Source organism: Gopherus flavomarginatus, chromosome 2, assembly GCF_025201925.1.
Source record: "Gopherus flavomarginatus isolate rGopFla2 chromosome 2, rGopFla2.mat.asm, whole genome shotgun sequence".
NCBI lineage: Eukaryota > Metazoa > Chordata > Testudines > Testudinidae > Gopherus > Gopherus flavomarginatus.
The window spans coordinates 88,364,775-88,381,363 of record NC_066618.1 but is presented as its reverse complement, the minus strand read 5'-3'; the positions used below and the strand labels follow the sequence as shown (position 1 = coordinate 88,381,363).

Sequence of the window (16,589 nt, the reverse complement as noted above, 5' to 3'; positions counted from 1 at the left end):
TGGACCAAAATTTTCCATGATCAGTGCATGCAAAAGGATCCACATAGTTTTCACTTTTATTATCTCACACTTCTGTCTTTAACCCAAGCAAGGGGTCATTTACCCACAAACCTGGGGCTAAAGGACAGAAAAACAATTTCTATCAAACACTCATTCCCCTCCTCCTCTCCCTGCCCTCAATTTCCAGCAGACTTATCCTTACACTTTAGGCAATAGGAACAGACTATGGAAAAGATGAGAGGCCTCGCAACCACCACATGCTTTTAAAATGAATTAATCTTCCTTTGGTTTTCTAGGAACTAGTGGAAAATAGAAGCATAGGCCCTCTCCTCACCACACAGGCTCTCGTGGTACTTCAATCAATCTAGCTGAAGCTGAGAGTCAAGAAATCCGTTTAAAATCAAGTTACCGCCTTTCTTCTCAAGGTCTAACAAACATAATTCCATATGGCTAGTCTATCTACCAGTATACATAGCGTAAAGTTTGTTTGACTATGGGACAGTGTCCCCTTGTGAAGTGGCAGGAGCCTCCGCAGACATAGGTGCTGGAATGAGGAGTGCTGCTGCAACCCCTGGCTTGGAGTGGATTCCATGATGTACAGGGTTTACAGTTTGGTTCAATGGTTCTCAGCACCTCTTCTATATAAAATGTCTCCACATCCCTCTCCACAGATGAGTAATTTAAAACTGGATTAGACAAAGGACTCATATGCATGGTAGGGAACAATCTTGCATTGGCCTAGGATGAAGAAAACAATTTCTCTCATGTTCTCTCTCACTTTCTAATTCCAGCTCCTCAGGGAAGGAACCAAGTTTTCTTTTATATCCAGTGCAGTGCTGACCAGTTCGACCATAATTAATATAATAATCACATCAATGTAGTGTAACGTAGAATGAAAACGGAAGTACAAGGGAGGTTAAAGACAGCATGTAGAGTGCATTAGATTTGAGTCAGACATGTGCATAACGAGGCCTGAAGCCAGAAATAGGCAGAGAAATACTTTTAAAAGACTAAAGCAAGACAGGTCACCCTCCATGACATGACACTATCATTTACTGTAAGTATATATTTTCAAAGAGAGAAATTAAGTACAGCTTGTAAGTACCTGATAAGATGACATGGCTGGATACTGAACCATCAAGCCTTGCACCTGATTTCCCTGCTGATTATTCATCAAGTTCTGACTTTGGGGAGGTTGCTGCATTCCCATGAGTCCTTGGAACCCTTGTTGCTGATTAGTCAAGACAGGCTGATAACCTGGAAGAAACAATCATTTTCATTGGCTATGAATCATCATTCATGGAGGCAAAACTAAAGCCCTGTTTTAAAAAACTAGTTATCCCGTCACATGTCCTGTGCAATCTCATCCCCTTTGAGAGAACCACTACCAGACATAAAAATCTAGGTGAATATAACGCTTAGGAATGGAGGTGAACTGACAGTTCTGGAAGGTAAAGTACTGTCCTTAGATACAGAACAGGGGCATCATGAGCAATGACAGTGTGAGTTTCTGTACACTGTCCAGCTAATGTTCTTCAATCCTGAGCTAGAGACATCCCTAAGGGACACTTAGCTGAAACCACAGCATTTGACATAAGAACCTGAACAGATACCAGTTTATAATGACTTTTGGCCACTTAGAGTTAAATCCTAGACCCATTGAATTCAATAGCAAAAATCCCATTGACTTAAAGGGAGCCAGGATTTCACCTTTAGTTTCTAATCACAAAGTCCTCACTCAGGCAACATGGCCACTGAAGTTAATGGAAGTTTTTGCCTAAATAAGGACTGAGGTTTGTGCTCTTGTCCTGGCTCCTTGTTGTGTTACCTAGTCCATGAGCCACCATGTCTCTAACAAAGTGTGAAGATACTAGCAGAAATGAGAACGGGAAAACAATTTTTATCACTACGCACACACATCTCTGCTTCCTTATGGAGGTTTGTCATTATAAGGTTGCCTCTAATTTATGGCTAGTGCATGCTGATGCTCATATTTTGCCCTAGTGACCTATTCACCGCCCAAGAAAGAGAATTTTCGAATAATTTCAAGACAGGCGCTATCTGGGGTTCTTCATTGTGCTCCAGTGTAAATAAAGCCAAGGTACAACTGAAAAAGAAAGGCAGCATAAAAAGAGGAAAAATGACTTCTGCTTCCAGTTACTATCAGCTTTGCATGCAAAGCCACCACAGTGCGACAGGTCTGAAAATATCGATTGGGACTGCTCCTTTTGTAATGTGCTGTCCCTTTATGGGTAAGCGAGTGGGGCTGAGAGCTCTGCAGTGAGTAGCAGCATGGAAAGGAGAGAAGGAAGAGAACCAGCTGTGACCAGTGGCAGTCTTAGGAGATAGTATGTGCCAGTGTCAGTGGTTTCACCAGTACCATTTGAACAAGGGGACTGGGGAGTTTTACTGAAGAGAGGGGTCCTGCCTGCAGTAAAGATAGCAATTGGAGGTGGATGGACATGTTGCACAGAAACCAGGTGTGGAGAACATAAAAGGATCCCAGCCCTACAATACATCTCCAGCGAAGGAAAACTTGTAAATCTGAGCTTATTTTTCCTTAACAATACCTCTTCCTCTCTAGTTTTGTTGTTTAACATTCAGTTATGCATAGCACAGCTCTCTCTACTTTGTAGTGGTTGTCTCTGAGTAAGCATACTTCAGGCAAATAAGAGTTATTAGAGAGAGCAAATACTGTGTTATTTCCATGTGACAATATAAGTGTCACATCTGTTCAATTTATATTCATGAATACAGTGCATTTTTCATTATACTCCACAAACTGGAAATGATCATCTGGGCATTTCTTGATTATATAAAGAAATATAAAGTAACCAATGGCACTGTATATGCCATATCATTGTGTGCTGATAACTCTCCTCCGAAGATTTTTATATAGGAGAAATGTATGGCACCTCTGACCAGAATTTTTGGCTTGCTTCCCCTTAAAAATGTTTTCCCAATAGATATGAGATCAGCATTTCCAGTAAACCTAACCTGATGAAAAAGAATTAATTCCCTGGGTGACAAATTAATTTGGCTGGAATACAGCATCATATCTCTCTCAAATGCACTGGGATTATTAGACTCTAATTTGCTGTTTTTCCACAAACCTGGTGTCAGCATATTGCCTAGTCCTGTAAATTATCGACATCATAAATGTGAAACACTGAAACTGAGTTTGCACAAGATATATGTGTGTGTTGGTTTCACATCCTCTTCTGCCCCTGCGTCTCCCTTATTTGGGGTGATGTCACACATTAAAAAGCCTAGCATTACACATCTGGGATTTGAAGGACTGAGCTAAAACAAGTGGAATCACTTAAAAGTGGGAGAAAAATTAATTCATTTTAATTCACGTGTTTTCCCCAAAGTACCATCATACTTCAAGTCTACCCTGCAGAGGCAGTCAACTGGGGATCAAGATGACAGCCTATCATGGGAGCAGGAAACAGACTGCAGGAAGGGGACATCAAGTAGCAATGTGACACACCTATACAGTAAGGCAATTGGTGCCTTAGATAAGTAGGATCAAGCAAAGGAAAATCTTCTGTTATCCCTCAAAAATACTGTGGGATTACCACAGCTATATACGGCTGTAGTTACACGTGAACTATTTGTGTGTGTTTTTACTTCTAGTTGTAAAACTGATTTGGTCTATTTCCACTGACCGAATGAGCTCAGTGGTAGGTAAGGATACTACCTTGACTTCAGCTTACTATAATGCGGAACCACTGTGTATCCATTCTTATGCAGAATAAATGGGAATCATCCCACTGGAATACTGTACCTCATAACCTCTGCCCTAGCAAAATCCATAAATAAAATTCACTACTACATCAGCAGTAAAGTACTGTTTGGCACTAAGTGATAAGCATGGATTACCATTGCTTATGATACGTAAGGGAATGCACAGAGGACGGTGGTGGTGGTGACGGACAGGTCAGAGATGAGATCCCCTGGACAGCACAGCTGCTTAGAGTCAGAGTCATAGACTTTAAGGTCAGAAGGGACCATTATGATCGTCTAGTCTGACTTCCTGCACAACGCAGGCCGCAGGATCTCACCCACCCACCCCCGCAAAAAACTCCCTAACCTAAGTCTGAGCCACTGATGTCCTCAAATCATGGTTTAAAGACTTCAAGGTGCAGAGAATCCTCCTGCAAGTGACTCGTGCCCCACACTGCAGAGGAAGGCAACCCCCCCCCCCCAAGGCCTCTGCCAATCTGCCCTGGAGGAAAATTCCTTCCTGACCCCAAATATGGTGATCAGCTAAACCCTGAGCATGTGAGCAAGACTCACCAGCCAGACAACCAGGAAAGAATTCTCTGTAGTAAATCAGATCCCACCCCACCTAAAATCCCATCACAGGCCACTTGGCATATTTACCGCTAATAGTCAAAAATCAATTAATTGCCAAAATTAGGCTATCCCATCATACCAGCCCCTCCATAAACTTATCAAACTTGAAGCCAGATATGTCTTTTGCTCCCACTACTCCCCTTTGAAGGCTGTTCCAGAACTTCACCCCTCTGATGGTTAGAAACCTTCATCTAATTTCAAGTCTAAACTTCCTGATTGCCAGTTTATATCCATTTGCTCTTGTGTCGACACTGGTACTGAGCTCAAATAATTTCACTCCCCCCCTGGGATTTATCCCTCTGATATGCTTATAGAGAGCAATCATATTTCCCCCCAGCCTTCTTTTGGTTAGGCTAAACAAGCCAAGCTCTTTCAGTCTCCTTTCATAAGACAGGTTTTCCATTCCTCGGATCATCTCTGTGCCTGTTCCAGTTTGAATTCATCCTTAAACATGGGAGACCAGAACTGCTCACAGTATTCCAGATGAGGTCTCACCAGTGCCTTGTATAACGGTACTAACACTTCCTTATCTCTACTGGAAATACTTCACCTAATACATCCCAAGACCGCATTAGCTTTTTTCACGGCCATATCACATTGGCAGCTCATAGTCATCCTGTGATCAACCAATACTCTGAGGTCCTTCTCCTTCTCTGTTACTTCTAACAGATGAGTCCCTGTTTATAACAAAAATTCTTGTTATTAATCCCTAAATGCATGACCTTGCACTTTCCATTACTAAATTTAATCTTATTACTATTACTCCACTTTACAAGGTCTTCCAGATCTTCCTGTATGATAATCCCGGTACTTCTCTGTATTGGCAATACCTCCTAGCTTTGTGTCATCCGCAAACTTTATTAGCACACTTCCACTTTTTGTGCCAAGGTCAGTAATAAAAAGATTAAATAAGATTGGTCTCCAAACCGATCCCTGAGGAACTCCACTAGTATGACCCATTGTAGTCTCCTCTTTAACCAGTTCCGTATCCACCTTTCAAATTTCATATTGCTCCTCATCTTTTCCAATTTAACTAATAATTCCCCATGTGGAACTGTATCAAATACCTTACAGAAATCAAGGTAAATTAGATCCACTGCGTTTCCTTTATCTAAAAAATCTGTTGCCTTCTCAATTAAGGAGATCAGGTTGGTTTGGCACAATCTACTTTTTGTAAAACCATGTTGTATTTTGTCCCAATTACCAATGACCTCAATGTCCTTAACTACTTTCGCCTTCAAAAATTTTTCCAAGACCTTGCATACTACAGATGTCAAACTGACAGGCCTGTAGTTACCCGGATCACATTTTTTCCCTTTCTTAAAAATAGGGACTATGTTAGCAATTCTCCAGTCATATGGTACAACCCTTGAGTTTACAGATTCATTAAAAATTCTTGCTAATGAGCTTGCAATTTCACATGCCAGTTCCTTTAATATTCTTGGACGAAGATTATCTGGGCCCCCCGATTTAGTACCATTAAGCTGTTTGAGTTTGGCTTCTTCCTCGAATGTAGTAATATCTACCTCCATATTCTCATTCCCATTTGTCATCCTGCCATTATCCCTAAGTTCCTCATTAGCCTCATTAAAGACTGAGGCAAAGTATTTGTTTAGATATTGGGCCATACTTAGATTATCCTTAACCTCCACTCCATCCTTAGTGTTTAGCAGTCCCACCACTTCTTTCTTTCTTCTTATTTATATGGCTACAGAACCTTTTATTATTGGTTTTAATTCCCTTTGCAAGGTCCAACTCTACATGGCTTTTGGCCTTTCTCACGTTATCCCTAAATGTTCTGACCTCAGTAAGGTAGCTTTCCTTGCTGATCCCTCCCATCTTCTACTCCTTGTAGGCTTTCTCCTTTTTCTTAATCATCTCTCTGAGAGGCTTGCTCATCCAGCTTGGTCTACAACTCCTGCCTATGATTTTTTTCCCCTTTCTTGGGAGGCAGGTTTCAGATAGTTTCTGCAACTTTGAAGTAATTCCAGGCCTCCTCCGCCCTTAGATCCATAAATTCTTCAGTCCAGTCCACTTCCCTAATTTTCTTAATTTTTTAAAGTTAGCCCTTTTGAAATCAAAAACCCTAGTCCCAGATCTTTTTTTGTTTATCCTTCCATTTAGTTTGAACTGAATTAGCTCATGATCACTTGAACCAAGGTTCTCCTCTACAACCATTTCTTCTATGAGGTCCTCACCACTCTCCAAAACCAAATCTAAAAGGGCATCCCCTCTTGTTGGTTCAGCAACTACTTGGTGAAGAAATCCATCAGCTATCGCATCCATAGGTGCCATCTTTTTCCGGTGCTGGTGGGTGCTCGAGCCCCCCCCCGCCCCCAGCCCCACCCCGACTCCACACCTGCCCCGCCTCCATTTCAACCTCTTCCCCAAAGTCCCTGCCCCAACTCCACCCCCTCCCTGCCCCTACAGAACTCCTTCCCCAAATCCCTGCCCCGGCCACGCCTCTTCCCCGAGCGTGCGGTGTTTCCCCTCCTCCCACCTCCCTCCCAGTGCTTGCTGCACGAAACAGCTGTTTCGCAGCGGGAACTGCTGGGAGCTAGGGGGAGAAGCGGCACACTCAGGGGAGGAGGTGGAGGCGCAGTGGAGGTGGAGGTGAGCTGGGGCAGGGGGTGGGGTGGGGAGCTGCTGGTGCACCCCACCGAGTTGGCACCTATGATCGCATCCAGGAAAATCTGAGCCCTATTATTATTACCAGCACTTGTCTTCCAGTCTATATCTGGAAAGTTAAAGTCTCCCATGATCACACAATTCTCATTAGTATTACTGCTCCACTGAGACACACAATGGACCTCTCATTTACACTAGGGTCTCTTTACACTGCTCTCATAGTGTAAAGGAGCTTCCAAGTGAGGAGGAATGTAATCTAGACACACTTTTTGGCCCCTTCCCATTGTTAGAACAGAGTAAAGGGGCTTTAATGTAAATGAGAATCAGGCCCAGTGTCTCCTGGAGCTTGCAGTGTGGGTACCGACTCCTAGAATCCTTACAGAGGTACAGTGCTATCTAGCCTGCCAACTCCTGTAGGTTATATGTAGGGGGGATGGGTCCATATCCCTAACCCCTTCAGGATGGCTATTGTTTCTACAATGTTTGCATCTTGCTCACGAATCTTGCTATGAATTAAGGAACTCACTTTGTTTAATGTCTGTTACCCATTGGTGCAGTTGTCAATCACTTTTCACTTTGCCAGTTTCACTGTGCTTGTTACATTTGTGGCATGTATGGGCTCCCTGTGTTTGTGCGTGTATCTAACATGTGGAAAGGCCAAATTCTGCCCTTGGACAAAAACAAGCAGCTTCCATTGAGTTGCATTGCATACCTTTGAGTTGGAGTCCTAAATAAGGAGTTTGATTTTGGTAAAGAATGGTGCCAACTACTGGGGTTCTGCACTATGGTGTGTTGTGTGACATCCATAATATTGTTATAGCCAAGAGGATATGAATTGTTTAAAAAAAAAAAACCAATCAGTTCAGTATTAATTTAGGGCTAGATTGTGGCCAGCCTCTCTGCATGTCCACAAGAGAGAAATTAGATTTACTGGGCTAGACAGTTTGCTGCTTCAGCAAAAACTGGGGATGGGGGTAGAATTTTCACACCCTTTGGCTATATATTTTCCTAGAGTAACACATGTATTCAAATGACTTTTGTTTGGATGCTAGAATTTCACTGCATTATTGAATGTTTGACTAGGTACACAGAAAATGTAGCATTTTAATGGGTCTTATTCTCAGAGGAGATGACAACTAGAAGTCTAAAACCACTACAGTTTTGGGGCGGCACTGGTGATGAGAGGCAGTGGAAAAAACATGCTTGCTTCACCAAGACTTATTTTGTTGCTCCCAGGATATTCTACATGGGCTTGATTTAAATCTCAGTGACTTCCTTGGGAGTTGGATCAGATCCTATACCTTGCTCTCAGAATAAATGTGTATAACTGTGATCTAGCCCATTAAAAATTTTATTTGAAAAGGCTAAAGTGTGCTCTTGATATGCACATAGAACTTCCACTGATTTCAATTAGAGCTGTTTGCATGGACTAAGGGAACAATATGGCATTTATGTGTTTTTCCTTTTGAAAACACTTCTATTTTTCACGCTCTCTTGGCAGACCTTTTGTGTGTCAAGATATTAGGAACTGCTGCACCGTATATAACAAATACAATACACTTTCATGGCAATTAGATACTCAACTATGGATTTCAAATTTGGCAGAGAGATTCCATTTTCTATTACCATGAAAAAGACAATCCAAAAGCCCTCATCTTAACTGAAGATATTCAACAGCAGAGATGCTTCTTCAGTATTTATACAAGCCCGGCACCAGGAAATAATTATTTTTATACTATGAGGTGAAGACTTTGGACTGGGACTCAGGAGATCTGGGTTCTGGTCTCAGCTCTGTCAAAGATATCCTGTGTGACCTTGGGTAAATAATTTAATCTCTCTATGCTTCAGTTCCTCATCTGGAAAATGGGAATTAAACTCTTCCCTAAATCCTAGGGGCACCGTGAGGATAAATTTACTAATGTCTCTGTAGCACTCAGATACAGTACTGTGGTTATGAGCACCACAGAAAATCCTACACATCCTATTCCACAACATATTGCAGGACAAACAAATTAATGTGGGAATCCTTAGCATCACACTCTCTCAAAATTATGGTGTTCGTGATTCTGAAATATTGTTTCTTTATCTTCTTTTTTTTGTTTCCACTTCACACTCTCAGGCAAAGTGTCAAGGTGGGAATGCTAGGTCACCACATCACATCAACAGAATCTGCATCAAGCTCAAAAGCAACACTGCTGCTATGAAAAATCATTAAAACCTACCACTACTTCTGTGGCCTTGTGGCCTTTAAAGGGCATTAAACTGTATGTTGTTTTTTTCGTAAGTGTGGAATATGATCCTGCATTACAAGGACTGAAGAGAAAATACTGAGGATTCAAACACAAATGGATAATGAGATTTTCATTCTAATGGCAATAAAAATATATTTGTTCCAGGGAAACAAGGTAGAAATGAAATATCTGAATTCATATGCTGACAGACAGCTAGTCTCTGTCTGACACATAAAAGACATTCAGAAGTTCTGTGGAAAAGAGCCTAAGTGTATATATTGGTGTAAGTTTGGGTCCCATCAGCATGTAAGTTACTCCAGTTTGAGCCCTCTTCTACCCATTTACTAACATATAAATTATACCCCCTTGCACATCACCTATGAATCTGGCCCATGTTCATCTTCAAGGAAACCACATCCTCTGCAAAACTGAATTCCTCCTCATGGAAGTGTAAATGACACAAGTTGCCCAGGTCAGTTTCTTCTCTAAGTTTTGCATTTGTGGATCGGCACAACTTGCACAGTGGGGATGGTTCCCTCCCTTGTTCAATATTCACTGCTGTGGGTTGGTGTCTGCATCCCCTCACTGCACAGTGGCTAGGTGGGCTATTGCATGGGGAAAGGATGAAGATGGGATATTTCAGATTCTGTGTAACGGAGCTTTAATTTATCACCTTCTCAGGGAGATCACGCAACTACACTATCCTAGAAAATCTTTTCTTTGGGGTGAGGGAGGGGAAATGGGGGATGGAATATCAGAGATTGCTATCCTACAATAGTATTTATTTTATGCATACAGCAGCAGTTTCAATCCTGCGTTCAATGTTGCCACGCTTTTGACATGCTATTTATTTTTAGATGAAAATGAAAAAGACCACAGTGTTGTGAAAATGGGACCAGAAACTGACTGTACTGCATGAAAAGTATCACATTACTGGGTAGAGGAGACCATATTCAGACTGGATGGGTTCAAGGAGATCCGTAAAGGACAGGAAGTGGAACCATGCTTTTTACAGCAATAGTTTTTCTTCAGACTTGCTCTTTTGCTCATTAGCTTTCATACTACATAAAGTGTATTCCTTAAAAGCCTCTTTACTGTCCCCTGAGAACATACATACGTAGGTTATTTCCTAATGGCAATACACATCAGATGAACTATCCTATTACGGCAAGCTCCAGGGCCTCTTTACTGCAATTATATCATCCTGCTCCATGTTATCTCTGCTACAAAGGAGGATTTTTAAAATCAGGGCAAACATGAGAGACATTGTTAAACAACCAGAGGAATGAACCGTGCATGGAATTTCAATGAATGCCTCAGAGGGAAAAGGAGCCTTGGATTCCAGTCTAAATGGAAGAGGCTGTCATACTGTTGAGGTAATTCTCTGAACCTTTATGGCTCATATCACCATGCTGACAGATAACTTAAACATCCCAGAGGGAGGCAGATTACATGAAAGGCCCACAAATGTTTTAATTTCTTAATAAGGATACAGAGCTTAAAAGATAAAATGCAGTGGTCTCACACCTCTGCCAGCAACATAAACCAGAAGTATGATTAAAGCAAGTTTTATGAGTAACATGCCCCTCTTTGGAAGGACTTTTCCTAGATTCAGAATTGAGGCAAAGATCAGCAGGGTAAGTATATCAAGTGAAAAAACACACCCCTGAGTGACATAAGTTTCGCTAGCAAAAGTGGTAGTGTGCACAGCATTATGTCGGCAGGACAGCTTCTCCCACCGACACAGCTACTGCCGCTCACCGGGAATGGTTTATGTTGATGGCAGAGCTTTCTCCTGTTAGCGCAGAGTGGCTATACAAGGGATCTTGCAGAGGCATAGCTGCATCGGTACAGCTGCACCGCTGTTAGCTCTCTAGTGTAGACACAGCCTTAGCCTTTAGATAAGGAGGGTTTTGGTTGGCAAGTGTCTGAACTGCAGACTTTGCTCTACTCTCCCACATTAACTGGGCTCTTGCAACTAAGTAGCATTATTGATGTCAATGTATAAATTCACAAAGTGTTTTGCAGGAAGTAGTTTTAGCACTCACTAGTCTTTCCCCATCCCACATGCAGACGTGCCAGAGAGAGTTCTCAGTGCTATAATGAACCAAGCCTTTGTAATTTAAATCCAAAAAAATTCATTCTCCAAGCAATTCAACAGAAACCTGATGGGATCACATTCTCATGAGAGATTTAGTTATGATTAAAGACAGCAGAGCCCAAGGAGGTGATATTCTAGTACAACACATCCCTCCGCTTCTCCCTTCCTTTTTCAGGAATGGAAATAAATTACTAACTAGTCAGCTTTATGGGGATATGTCTCCCTCCTTGTGAAAGGGATTTGACTGGTAGGAAGTAGGCAGTTAGTTGCCAGCCAGCCTCTCTCTCAAACACGCATACGTTCCTCTCATAATTGTGAAAAGGATACCTAGAAATGCAGGAGATGATCAGCCCCTTTTCCTGTGAAATAGGATTTCCCATTAACTTTTCTGGGACCTACTGAAAGATATCCGTCATCGCACAGGCTTTCTAGGGGACTTGACTAGAGATTTGCAGCCACTGCATTATATGACATTGCTGGTAGCCTTAGATAAACATCCACTGAAATACTTCAAAAGAAGATCCAACCAGCTCACTACAACCGGCGTAAGGAAAATTTGGAAAGAAGCAGGGTCTTGTATTCATGTCTTGTAGTGGTAAGGAAATTCTTCCATTCCATCAATAAGTAGGAAGGATATTAAAAAGCTACTCTGAAAGTTACACAGATTAAAACCAGCAGGACCAGATAACTTGCTCACAAGAGTTACAAAAGAACTGGCCTAGAAGCTCTCTGATCCATTAATGTTGATATTTAACAAATCTTGGAATGCTGGAGAAGTTCCAGAGGACTGGAAAAAAGCTGAAGTTGTGTCTATATTTAAAAAAGGGCATACAGGATCATTCAGGTAAGTATAGGTCAGTTAGCTTGACTCTGACCCTAGGCAAAGGTAACATGGTTTTATAGAAAATAGGTCTCGTGTGTTAAAAAACCCAGTATAATTTATAATGAGATTACAAGTTTGATTAAGATAACCACTGATGTATTTACCTATAATTCAATAGGCACGTGACTTAGTCCCACATGACATTCTGATAAAAAATTAGCACTATATAAAATCAAAGTAGTCCATATTAAATAGATTTAAAACTGGCTAACTGACAGATCTCAAAAAGTAACTGCATATGGGGATCGTCATCAGAGTGGAGTTTTTGTTTTGTTTATTTTTCCTGGGTTCAAGCAGGGATCTGTTTGTGGCCCCATGCTATTCAATATCTTTATCAATGATCTAGAAGAAAATATAAAACTATTGCTGGCAAAATTTGCAGACGATACCAAAATTGTGGAGTGGTAAACAATGACAGGTCAGTAATACAGGCCAAGCTGGATCACTTGGGCTCATTTGAACAATATGCATTTTAATACAACTAAATGCAAGGTCATACATCTAGGAACAAAGAATGCAGAGGTCACACTTATAAGGTAGAGGACGGTATCCTGGAATACAATGACACTGAGAAGGACATGGGGTCATGACAGATAATACACAGAACATGAGCTGTCAGTGCAATGTTATAGCTAAGAGAGTGATTGTAACCCTCGGGTGCATAAGCAGGAAAATATCAAGCTGGAGGTGGCATTACCTCTCTATATGCATTAATAAGACCATCACTGGATTACTATGTCCAGTTCTGGTGCCCACACTTCAAAAAGGTCGTTGAAAAGCTCGAAAGGGAAAGAGCAACAAAAATGGTTTGAGGTCTGAAAAACATGCCTTATAGTGAGAGAGACTTAAGGAGCTCAATCTACTTAGTTAATCCAAGAGAAGACTCAGATGTAGCTTGTATTAAAATGCATGTTGTTCAAATGAGCCCATTTTACCAAACAATCCAGCTTGACCCTATATCACTCACCTGTCTTTATCGTTATGCAACTTGATTAAAGTCTATTAGGTACCTACATGGGGAAGAGATTTCTGATAGCAGACAGCTCTTTAATTTAGCAGAGAAAGGCAAAAGAGATCCAACGGCCGGAAACTGAAGCTAGACAAATGAGGAATAGCAATAAGTTGCAAATTTGAGACAGGGAAGGTAAGTAAGCATTGGAACAACTTCCCTAGGATAAGGCAGATTCTTCATCACCTGAAATCCTTAAATCAAAGCTGCATATCTTTCTAAGGGCCATGCTCTAGATTAAACAGAGGTCACAGGCTTAATGCGGCTATCACTGGTTCTATAGCCTGTGTTATGCAGGACGTCAGACAAGATGATCAGTCTCTTCAGGCCTTAATATCTATGAAAATTGGGGTTGGCCATTTAGCACTTATTACATCCCTAAACTTCCAAAGACAAGGGTCATTGAGATGTGTGTGAGATTCTAATGCTAATAAATAACAATACATCTACTTCCTAAATTGTCTGTCACTGGACACAGCAGAGAGGGGGAGCCACCAGGGATGTTGTTGCACCTCCCTGATCCTACACTGCCTGACCTCACTGTAAGATGGAGCACTCAAACATGTTATAATCTTTCTTCCCTGGCTCCCTCCCTTCACCCCATGTCACCATCACCTTGAAAATTCCCAGGTTTTGTTAGACTGTTTTAAAAATTAAATAAAAAACCACCACCACAAAAGCTGACATGGGTAGTATCTAAGGGTAAGCGCGGTTATAATTCTGACCTCTAACAATGGAATCTTATAATTCTTGTACTGAGTTTGTAATTACAGAAGGCCAAGGCCATGGCAGCACTATGACTCAATACTGCAGTCATCAGCTTGAACAGAAATACAGTGTAAAGACCATTACGACACAAGACGCATGACAAGACACAAGAATGACTAAACACTTGTTACCCCCTGTCTATAGTAAACAGTGATCCCTTTGACAGGACAAAAATGCGCAGACACATACAGAAGGCTTTGTGTCCCTAAGAACTCCTCAATGCCACCTGGCAAAGGGTTCACTGTTCTGTAACGGTAGCCCCTGACTGGCCTGAAAGTACACCCCATACACTGATATCATAGTACTGATCTATAAAGAATGTCATAGGAGATCTTAAATGAAAGACAAGATCATGCTGGTCATTAATATCATTGTGGAATATATGTACGGATGATATTTAAAAAGTTATGTCTATATACTGATAATATGTCCTTATAGTTTGTATCAAGCCAAGTGCGTGCTTGGGGCGGCATGCTGCGGGGGGCGCTCTGCCGGTCGTCGGGAGGGTGGCAGGCAGGATGCCTTCAGCGGCATGACTGTGGAGGGTTCGCTGGTCCCGCGGCTCCAGTGGATATCTCGCAGGCGTGCCTGTGGAGGGTCCGCTGGTCCAGTGGCTCCACCGAAGCCGCGGGACCAGAGGACCCTCCGCAGGCACGCCTGCGGGAGGTCCACCGGAGCTGCAGGACCGACGAGCGGCAGAGCGCCCCCCGCGGCATGACGTCGTGCTTGGGGCAGTGAAATGTCTAGAGCCACCTCTGCAAGGTGTTACTACCCAGAGAGGTGAAAAACTGGTTTTGCCAGATAAGAGGATGTATATTCACCAATGTGCCTAGGTACATATGTAGATTAGGTATTGTAAGGCAAAACAATGGAAGCACTATTTACATACAAGTCAGGAGGGGGGATAGAAAGTCAAAAGGAAGGGAAGAACAGCAGGGGGAAAAGAGCTTTGTCTAGAGGAGCATTTCAAAGGTTTAGTGGACTATAACTGGAGGATAGGGTCAGCACCTTTACCTTTCACTGAGGGAGCAAAAAGACAGTGCTTTTTGAATCCATAGATGGCGGATCCCAGCCATGTGGGTTGATGATGCTAGGAGATAGCTTTAGGTGAGAAACTAACTTAGACAAGGATTTTAGCTTGTTAAAATTAAGTTAGACTCTAAGATGAATGTTCTACTTTTCTTTTAATCTGTAAACATTTCTGTTTCCACTCATTATCCTTATCGCTCTCTTAAATCTTAATCTTTGACAATAAACTTCTGATTGTTTCACTATAAATATATCACAGTGCCGTGATACTATAAAGGCGCTGATCCTGAGTTGTAGCAAGCAAGCTGTGTGTATTCTCTTCCCTTGGGAATTTCTGTGAATGTCCAGTGGCAGGGACTGGACACACTACAAGTGGGCACTTTCAGAGGGGCTCAGGGATAGGGTGTATACCTATTTTTAACCTGCACAGCGAAGTAAGAGCTGGCAGAGGCCTGAGGAGTTTGGTTGGTTGGCTAACAAGCTGCTGGTGGTTAGGGCGCTGACAACCAATTAAGCACAAGCAAGTCCCTCTCTTCTTGAGGAAAGGGGTAACAGGGTAATTGACAGTTCTGGGCACCCCAAGATAGCATCCCAAAGGGTAAATAAATCAGAGCACAGAAAGTTCCATATTCATACTGTGTCTTCTAAGGAGATAACAGGCAGGTGAGTAAGACAGGAAGCTCTTTTCCTTCCTGGTTTTGGAGCATGGCAATTGTCAGCCTATAAAAGAGATTTCCTTGATTCAGAGCTGTATTGTGTAGAGACCTGAAGAAAGAGGAAAGGTATCTAGTCTACACACAGTTCTAAAGAAGACTGACAAATTTGCTCTCACACATGCAATTCTCACAAAGAAAAGCAATTTTCTTGTACACTGCTCAACATATTATGTTCAGTGTGGTTTCACTCTTTCCTGAATTATGTAATAGACTTTGGTGGCTTTTTGGGAACTGTATCTATTGGGTGTCTGGGAAGTGGGCGGGCGAAGCCCGCCCACTGCTAAAGGATCCTCCCCCAGCCTAAGGGGAGGAACCACAGGGCCACAGAACCCACTAAGTGCGGGGGACAACTAATAAAAGAGCAGGGACAGAAGTGAGGTCAAAGGGTCAGAAGGAGAGAACCTAATGGGGACACCGAGCAGAGAACCCCCGACAGCACCCACTGCTCCTCAAAGGCGTCAAGGGAGCCAGTGGACGCCGCCCAGAGGAACTCCGCCCGGATGCGTGATCGGACCATGGATTGGAAACAAGCCCCACAGTCACCGGAGTCTCCATCGGCCAACCTCCCCTCCCTGGTTTCGTGGATGGCCTTTTTCGCCAGGGCGAGGAGGAGGTTGACCAGGAGGTCCCGGGACTTCGTGGGGCCACGGATAGGGAGTGCATACAAAAGGAGGTGAGGGGAAAAGTGTAACCAGAAACGTAAGAGGATGGCTGTGAGGAGCCGGTGTAGGGGCTGCAACCTGGCGCACTCTAAGTAAACATGCGCCAGGGTCTCCCTCACGCCGCAGAAGGGGCAGGTGTCCGGGACAGGGGTAAACCGCGCCAAGTACACGCCCGTGCTCACGGCCCCATGGAGGAGCCG

General features: G+C 42.7%; 1 protein-coding gene across 11 annotated transcripts in view; it reads right to left on the bottom strand.

The window, feature by feature from the left end:
• Positions 1–16,589, bottom strand: part of ARPP21 (cAMP regulated phosphoprotein 21) — a 265,697-nt gene that overhangs the window by 3,403 nt on the left and 245,705 nt on the right. For 10 of the 11 annotated variants that reach the window (XM_050937943.1, XM_050937940.1, XM_050937948.1 and 7 more), the window contains one exon: positions 1,106–1,257. In XM_050937943.1, the coding sequence (XP_050793900.1) occupies positions 1,106–1,257 (152 nt within the window). Of the gene's footprint in view, positions 1–1,105; positions 1,258–16,589 lie in introns of those variants that run through there. The other variant, XR_007772330.1, reaches the window with a different exon arrangement.